This window comes from Juglans microcarpa x Juglans regia, chromosome 3S (genome assembly GCF_004785595.1).
Source record: "Juglans microcarpa x Juglans regia isolate MS1-56 chromosome 3S, Jm3101_v1.0, whole genome shotgun sequence".
Lineage (NCBI taxonomy): Eukaryota > Viridiplantae > Streptophyta > Magnoliopsida > Fagales > Juglandaceae > Juglans > Juglans microcarpa x Juglans regia.
Genome location: NC_054599.1, coordinates 23,439,303 through 23,448,343, shown reverse-complemented (window position 1 = coordinate 23,448,343; position 9,041 = coordinate 23,439,303). Strand labels below are relative to the sequence as shown.

Here is a 9,041-nt window from a genome sequence, read left to right as displayed (position 1 = left end):
CTGAAAGGTTTCAATGATTAAAAATAAAGAATTATTAGGTTCAAAGTTGATAAATGAATGCATATGATGAAACTATTTTATAATAAAATAAATACAACGTAATATAATATGACATGATTAAGAAAATATTAAATTGATAAGAAAGGATATAATAGATCTCGTTTGGATTAAAAGTTAAGACGAGATGAAAGTTAAAAATTAAATAAAATATTATTTTAATATTATTATTATTTTTAAAATTTAAAATATATAAATTATTTATTATATTTTATATAATTTTTTTAAAATATAATAATAAAATAAAATGAAACTAATTGATGGCCTAAAAAAGCACGAAAATGCTAATGCATTTCTGAAAAGTTTAAGGAATAGTTCAGTAATAATATATAATCATGTTCCTACAGATGAGATCAAAAACTCAAAGGTGAACGAAACAGAGGGGAATCTATTAAAACTATTCATCTAAAATTAGAACTCAGAGGTACAATTATATTAGATTAGGCAGATCAGAGAGAGAGAGAGAGAGAGAGAGAGCGCTGCAATTACAGTATGAGGCATGCCTTCTTGGCTGCTCTCCCCAAGTATCACCCTTGTCGATTTGCGTTACAGGCATTGAATCCAAAAACCATCACTTCACTATTGCGTTACTTGTAACTGCTCTCAAGTCTCACCCTACCATCCGTGCTACCAAACTGGGATTGGCATCTGGCATTGTCCTAATCTTTTACCTTATTCCTCCTCTTTTTGGCACAATCACCGCTAAAACCACACCACATCCGGAACCATCACGCGACCCAACCACCCATCATCCTTCCTTCTTTCCTAAAGAAAAACCTACCGTATGGATCATATCTTCTGCTGCACTTCCACTCTCAATATTCTCAGTCTTCTTGTTCTGCTTTTCACCACTAGAGGTATGTTTGATGGGTTTTCTATGCAGTCATCTGGGTCTATCTCACATTTTACTCTTTTTGCTTCGTTTTTTTTTTTTTTTTTAAATGTTTTTAACGATTTTACACTTAAAAAAAATCTGTGTTTGCATGCGTGCCAGGCGTTTCAGGTGCTACATTCACGTTTGTGAACAGATGTGATTATACTGTGTGGCCGGGCATTCTCGCAAATGCAGGCAGCCCCAGGCTCGATAGCACTGGATTCGAGCTCCCAAAGGATAGTTCCCGTTCCTTCCAAGCCCCCACCGGCTGGTCCGGCCGGTTCTGGGGTCGGACGAATTGTAATTTCGACGGATCCGGGTCAGGGTCGTGCCTCACTGGCGACTGCGGCTCCGGACAAGTCGAGTGCAATGGACTCGGAGCCGCCCCTCCCGCCACTCTTGCCGAGTTTACGCTCGGGTCCGGTGGGCAGGATTTCTACGACGTCAGCTTGGTGGACGGGTACAACCTCCCCATGATCGTTGAAGGTACCGGCGGGTCGGGGGCATGCGATTCGACCGGATGCGTCTCTGATCTGAACCAACAATGCCCCTCGGAGCTGAGGGTCGGGGACGGTAGCGCCTGTAAGAGCGCGTGCGAGGCGTTCGGGAGCCCCGAGTACTGTTGCATCGGCGAGTATGGCACGCCCGCTTCTTGTAGGCCGTCAGTGTACTCGGAGATGTTCAAGGCCGCGTGTCCGAGATCGTATAGCTACGCGTACGATGATGCTACGAGTACGTTCACCTGTACCGGTGTCGATTATACGCTGACGTTTTGCCCTTCGTCTCCAAGGTAAAGGATACATACTCTTTAGTTTCCGAGTTTCAAAAGCTTTTATTTTATCAATATTCTGTATTTTCCTCGTCTGAGAGGAGTTGTTTCAATCTATCTTTCAAATACCGACGAATTTTATCTCCAAGTTTCTATTTTTAAGTTTGCTACTTCTGAAAGTAGATTGGTGTTTGTTGGCAATGCCCAAAGATCTTGCCCCTTTTTCTTTGTTTGGTTTTAGCGTGTGGGGTTGGTGGGATAGTGGCAATGCCATAATGCCAAAGATTTGCCTTTTTAATGATTCGATTTAGCATTTCTTCCTTATTATATAATCAGATCTTCAGGGCTTTAAATGAGGTTGTTTAGATGCCTTCAGTGTAAAATCTTTTCAATTCACTCTGGTCAGTCTCGACTGATATATATATTTAATTCTTCAACTGCAAGAGTAATTATTGTATCTCCTAATCTCTGCTGTGCAGTCAGAAATCTTCAAGAGATCCAACCCCAACGGCAACAACATCAGCAACCTCTCAGGGGTCCGGGTCAGGATATTACTCTGTTTCGGGTTCAGGGTCAGGTGAAGGAGGATCGGATACCGGTTCAGGGTATTCGGTTTCTGGTTCAGGTTCAGGGTCAGGAGAAGCCATGATCGCAGATGGGTCATGGTTAGCTGGTTTGGCCATGGGAGACTCACCAAGAGCACTTTCTCCTTCAACCTTCCAATCTGCTTTAATAGCCTCGGCTACTTTGTCTCTTACCCTCTCATTGCATTTTTTGTAGCCCCTCTTAAATGAGCTTGACCTCGAGTCATGGATTTTGCTATGCTGTGCTGAGTGTGTCTCAGATTTGCAGCCTTTTGCTGGGAAAGCTGACAGATTCCTCCAGATTGTAAAACATCCAATTCTACTCCGAGGGTCCCCCCAAGAAAAAAGTTCGACGTTATATATACTGGAAGTGCTTGTATTTATATCTATTTATATCTAATGCTCATTTCCTTTTCCTTTCGAACTCAAGCTTTTTAAGGACCTGCAATCATTAACAGACCCAATAGGCGAGTGCCACGTAGAGCCCACAAAAGGAAAAATATGTGCTGCGTGACAGAGGAATCCAAGCCAATGAATCTCCCTCTCTCCCCCTTCATTTTCTTGCTGCCTCTTTTATATGAATCCGAAAAAATTGAGATTAAGGGAATGAGTTGGGGATAATAAAATATTATTAAAATATTATTTTTTAATATTATTATTATTTTAAGATTTAAAAAAATTAAATTATTTATTATATTTTGTATTAAAATTTGAAAAAATTATAATGATAAGTTGAGAGTAATTAAATATCCAAACAAACCTAAGCCTCTTGGTTCCCATCATTCTCTGTGCTGATGGAGGATAATCGAAGCTTTGCTGGAGCCTTGTCGCCAGTTTGTCAACGGTGGAGTGAGATTAGAGAGTGAGAGAGATCGAGGGAAAGACTTACCCGATTCGATGAAGGCCACTTGCGGCGGTGGCATGCGACGGTGATAAACTCCAGGGCTCACGAAAATCACAGCTGCAACGGAGATGCATATATTAAAATCCATTTTCCTTAAAATCAAAACTTGTGGCCTAATGAATCTCAAAGGATTTCGGTCGAGCTCCTCTCTCTCTCTCTCTCTCCTTCGATCACTGCCAACCCCTTCCTGTCATTATAAAAAATAATCACCATAACTACAATAATCCCAAGATCCCCCCTGAAATTATATCCAGCCCCCAACTACTACCCATTTTGATTTCAAGAAGCTCCAAAAGCACAGAGAACAGAGTTTATTTTTTCACTTTATAGAGCTTTGTTTGCTTTAACGAAATCATATTCACTGACTATCTGTTTTGGTTTCAAGAAGCTGCAAGAGCACTGAGGACAGATTCTATTTTCAGTTTGAAAAGGTTTGTATGCATTAAAGAAATCATTTTTGTTTGTTTTAGTCAAGTTCGACTACAATGATTTTCTTTGTATTTAGGAATGTGCGCCTTGACAACTTTGTTGGATATTGATGTTTTATGGACCAGAAGGGGTGCGCCGGTCTGGTCGTTTTCCGTCAAAGGAAGGGAGGGGGCAAGGGTGGGTGTTTCCTGGGATATATATCTGCCCAAAATACCCTTACTATGGTGTGAGCAGATGTAGACTCTATTTTTGTGAAATGCTAAAGTGGCAGTTTCTTATTGGTGTCCGTTAAACTGATGGACCTGCACAAAGAGGAACTGAAACAAAAAATAAAAAACAAAACAAATCAGAGAGGTTGGCTGTTTTTTGGTTGTGAATCTTTGTCGTAAAGAGAGGAAAGAAAAAGGTGTTTGACTATTGAAAGTGTGTCATGTGAATTCATGAGTAGGAGAGATAACTGTGTGGCCTTGCGGGCGTTGCAAGTTTTATTTTGCTTTGGCTTTTTGTCTTTAAGCCGTTGAAGAAGGGAATTTCTTGAGGACTATTGTGTCAGCTTATCATTTCAGCTTGGCTTTTTGGTCTGGTTAATCGATTGCTATAATTCGTGTCATCTCTCTCTTCCTCTCCCTAACCCATGCCCAAAGTAGCAAACACGCCTCTATCTATAGTTTTTTTCAAAAGAAAAATACTACATTTCTCTGCGTATTTTGGGGATGTTGGGAATTGCTTCACCCGTTTATTAGCATATACTTGAGGAACTTGGATACAGTTTGGGTCAAATTGAAACCACAGACACAATGTCTGTCGATTTACTTTGCTGGAGGTAGACGATTATGCCTTTTGTTTTTAGGGGAATATATGCATATTTACTATTCTAAAATATACTTCTCTTGTGTGTAAAATGTCTTGTTTCTACCTTACTGAGTCCAAGCAAGAGTAAAGAAGGGTTTTATTGATTTACATAGATCAGGAGTGGTTAGATTGTGTTGGTGTAATAAGAAATCTTAATTCACATTTTAGCACAAGACATAGATCAAACAAAAGTTTCGGATTCTCAATCACATCGAAATCATAATTTCAAAGACTAATCAGTTTTCGTGAATCGTGATCTATATTTATTAGGATATTTATTAGGCTGGATTCCATTATCCCACTACCAATATATTTATTAATATAATAAATAGTAATTTTCACAAGAATCACCATGATAGCATGTTTTTCATTTCATCAGAAACCACAAGTTTTCTAACCCAATTTCTATTGCAAATACCGTATTGGTGCGTGTATATAATAGGCTTTAACAGAAATTTTATTGTTTTCATGCCAAACATACTGATCAATACTATTTTTTTGGTTTACAATCGAATGTTATAGTGCTTAGTTTCATCTGCTCGACCAAGCGAGATCGTTGAATTTGCACTTCTGTTTCCATATCTAACACTTATTTCGTACTCTCCTAAGAAGCCATAAAAGCTATAAGAACCATGCTCATCTGTCTCACCCTCAATCTTCCCAGTTTGCCACTCTTTCAGGAGCTTGTCAACCACGTCTCCAGCCGGCAGATTTTGAAAATTATGGTCAGTCAAGCACATTTGGTAACACCCATAGGGATGGAGCGCAGTCCAAAGCATTATCCCATTCACTGAAGGATGCGAAAAACCTTCTCTCAATACTTCTTCTAAGTAAATGGCCTGCACTCAGAAAGATCAATATTATATCAGTGGCAGAGACGTTAGTTGATGCATATCAATATCTCCTCAAGTTCTTGCCCGAACACGAGAGAATCTTTTCCCCCGGGCCCTTATGGGTAATGCTATAACAGCTACCGTGCGTAGTTTAACATGAGAGAGTAACAAGAGGCTAGTTCACCTGTTGTTCTTTATCAAGTGCATTGCTAATATCCACCTCAGTAAGCCATATGGGAAGCCCTAGCGTGGCCAACTTGTCCAAAATAGCTCTCATTAGTGGAGGGTTTGGTACCGTAAAGTGGCTCTCTAGACCAATTCCATTCATCGAAACACCACCTTGTTTGAGTTCTCTCAGCCTTGAGATGTAGGTATCAACAGTGGAATTCACATCGCTGCAGCCCTCGACCACATTAAACTCGTTCATAAACAGTGTTGCCAAAGGGTCAGACTGGTGTGCTATCTCATAGAAATGCAATGTGGCATTAGTGCCAAGGCGTTGCTCGTAGAAATCGAAGTGCAGCATCTCATTGCTGACATCCCAGTGAATGAATTCTTCACTGTATTTGTTCAGCAGACTCTGTATGCGTGAGTTGACAGCTGATTGTAATTCAGGACCCGTGAGGTTAAGAACCCATGCTGGAGTGTATTTTGGGTCCTCCCAGAATATGTTGTGGCCTCTAGCCATGATTTGGTTAGCTCGAACAAATCCCACCATTTGGTCTGCAATGGTGTAGTTGACCTTCCCTTGCTTTGGCTCTGTGGCATACCACTTGAGTTCATTTTCAAACACTGCTGCATTGAATCGCTTAGTAAACCAATTCTGGAAAAACATGAAGGATTTCTGTTAGAGGAAAGAATTGGATCTAATCAGTTTTAAATACAAGAACTTTGCATATAATATAGTTTATGAATCATACTTGATATGGCAGATTTCCGAGAATGGTCTTAGCTATTGCAGATCCAAAAGGGAAATCTTTTGATACTTGTTCTATGTTAATAGCTGCCCCTTGCAACCGTTCTCCGTGTTCATCTGAGACATGGACTGTCACGGCACGCTTCCTTTGCTGGAAAACAGATGTTGCCCTTAAAGGTTGATAGAATAATTCATTCCATCAATGAGAACCATTTTTATTGTCAAAACTCCATCGGCTCATTTTATTCTTCAACATATATGCTATCACTAAGTCAGTCCATTAAAATCACTTTATCAATTGGAATGTGCTATGCTTACACTGTTAATCATATATTGCTGATTTGTACTCCATTGCTCCCTGGTAAATGGCTGTATTGAATTGCTTGCAATTGCTATGTTGATATCCCTATTGTCCGAACTCTGCAGAACCAAAACAAATAAAAAGTTTCATTTCATGAAGTACTAAAGCAGGGCGACAACTTGTTCAATAGCCATTTACCTGAAGGAACAGGATAGATAATTGAGATGTTGAACTCAGAACAAATCCACCCTTGAGAAATGACCAGCATCCACACTTGGCCAAAACAGTCCCTATACAGTCATAGCTCGTGTCTTCTGTCTTCAGGCTTGCCCTTAAGAGAGCTGACTCTGCACCTTCTATCTTGACCCAACCTATTAAGCAACAAACAAAGCAAATAAACTGGTGTGACATGCAAGTAATTTCCAACCCACCAAAAAAACCTTTAGGTGATGACTTAAATAACAGCCATTCCATGACTTACTATACTAGCCGTGAGACTGGGACTGCAATTTGACATTTGTCAAGACCTTAACTCGTGAATGTGCGTGGAATAGGTGTGGTAATGAATCATGATGGGCTGAGTTTTGCCGGGTGATGAAAATGTGTGCAATACTGCTTAGGAAATTAAGCTAGCCCAGTTTAACCTAGAGCTATAAACTCATAAACCAGATTTCAAAAGTCACAGCCCATCTTGAGTGTTGACACGGCAACTAAAAGTTATATATAAAATCGTCTAGGCCTTGTGTCTATCAAATCCGTTGTAGTCTAGTTGGTTAGGATACTCGGCTCTCACCCGAGAGACCCGGGTTCGAGTCCCGGCAACGGAACCTTTTATCCCAAAAAAACTTTGTATTTTTTTTTTTTTTAAATAGTGCTCTAAAGTTTAAAAAAAAATAACAAAAAGGGATGAAAAACTCAACTGGAGAAGCAATAAATGGTGCCCTGGGTAAGATTGTACAATATCAAGGCCGGCGAATTCGCACTGGCACTAATTGCAGAAACGCTAATCCGGCTCACAGACTGATTGCTGAGAATCCCTCCCTTGTAAAGTGCCGCCTCCGGCTGTTTTTTACACTGTCAAACAAACATGTGAAACAGCGTGAGAAGAAACACCACCGAAATCATAAACGCAACCCGACATAAAAATTACCCAAGTTGTTTTTCAATCGACACTGCTGTTATAAGTTTAGAACATCTTGTCCATCCAACAGTTTTAACAATGCCCATGTTAAAACTTCACTAATTATACATACCTCGGTGTAAGCAGTGTAATCATACGAAGGCCCAGCTGCGGTACAGAAGAGTAGAGAAAGGTAAGTGCTTTGAGAACCTGAATCCCATTAAAAATCTAATATTTCAAACCAATGAAAGATGGGTTGTGATGAGAGAAAGAACCATATGAGGCGACCAAGGGAGGAACCATGACGAGGAAGAAAGCCCAGAGGCTAAAAGCAAGAGGGTCCCGCATACTGTGTCTGCTTAGAAATCGGAGCGTTCTGACTGTATTGATTATGGAATATTGTAAATGGGAGTAGTTTAGGTAGGTATGGAAAAGCTTGCTCCTTGTCCTTCAGGTACCATCCTAAATAATGGAGGTTACAATTTTACAGGAAATGGGCAGAGGAAGGGCGTGTTCTGAAGGTTGGGGGGGAGAGTTGGGGATATTCACAAGGGAACAGTGGCAGGTCTGAGTAGTCCCGTGCCGAGCTCACATGTTATGTGAGAGCTCTTCTTGTGAACATAATTGAGGGCCAAACATGGCGAGAGCTTTTTAACTCGTCGTTTTATGGCAGTTTGGCATGTTTGGCGACTCCTTGCTCCCTAATGCTGCTGAATTCAAGTTGTCTACGATTTGGATAGCGATAGTCTGTAGATGATTCTACGTCATTAAATGTTGTCTACGACCAGTATAGACTGAAACAGCGTATAACAGAACATAGAAGACTCGCACTGTGTTTATGTCTCTCTAAATTATAAAAAATCCCGACCATAATTCATCAACAATGAAACTCATTCACGTTTTCAGTACGTGTTCCTTTCTATTTGAAGCATAGTAACTTCTTCACGGTTCCTTCGGATTTATCGATGTTTACCAAATCCAAAGCAGTGAAGGCACCCCATATATAGGGACATTAAGTGCTAGCTATGTTATCTAGATCGTCCGTTAATGTAAAATAGGGGTGCAACTACAATAGGCAACCAAAGCAGACCTGTTTGTCTGTATCTTTACATTGGGTGGAGTGGGTCTAAAAGCTGCACAATTTTTTTTTGTGTTATATAATTGTACTGACAACCAAAGAAACTCAAAGATGGAAGGTGAATTGTGGAGATGCCTTCGAACTAGGCACGGTCACGCATGGGTCACGGCTTAATTCTTAAGGGAAGGAAAGGTGATTGCTTTGCTTTCAAGTCCAACCCTCCATAGCTTGTGCGCATTGCCTTCCTTGGCTGAGTGTCCGATCTCACGCGTGCATGATAATATGGGGTGGAATTATAATGGAAATGTAGGGGACCAGGGTTAG

At 40.4% G+C, this 9,041-nt stretch overlaps 2 protein-coding genes and 1 non-coding gene across 3 annotated transcripts; 2 read left to right on the top strand and 1 right to left on the bottom strand.

Moving 5' to 3' along the window:
* Positions 1 to 422: 422 nt before the first annotated feature.
* LOC121258259 (thaumatin-like protein 1) lies at positions 423 to 2,701 on the top strand. Its single transcript, XM_041159713.1, has 3 exons — positions 423 to 914; positions 1,052 to 1,721; positions 2,180 to 2,701. Exons 1-3 carry the CDS (start codon positions 842 to 844, stop codon positions 2,478 to 2,480), a joined length of 1,044 nt encoding a protein of 347 aa, XP_041015647.1. The 5' UTR covers positions 423 to 841; the 3' UTR covers positions 2,481 to 2,701.
* Positions 2,702 to 4,908: 2,207 nt separating this feature from the next.
* Positions 4,909 to 8,323, bottom strand: LOC121258549 (endo-1,4-beta-xylanase 5-like). The gene is made up of 8 exons (XM_041160085.1): positions 7,915 to 8,323; positions 7,773 to 7,807; positions 7,440 to 7,593; positions 6,718 to 6,890; positions 6,537 to 6,638; positions 6,223 to 6,369; positions 5,487 to 6,125; positions 4,909 to 5,308 (listed from the first exon to the last, which is right to left on the bottom strand). Exons 1-8 carry the CDS (start codon positions 7,985 to 7,987, stop codon positions 4,973 to 4,975), a joined length of 1,659 nt encoding a protein of 552 aa, XP_041016019.1. The 5' UTR covers positions 7,988 to 8,323; the 3' UTR covers positions 4,909 to 4,972.
* Positions 7,274 to 7,346, top strand: TRNAE-CUC. Its single transcript has one exon. It is a non-coding gene; the product is annotated as a tRNA-Glu (tRNA).
* Positions 8,324 to 9,041: the final 718 nt, after the last annotated feature.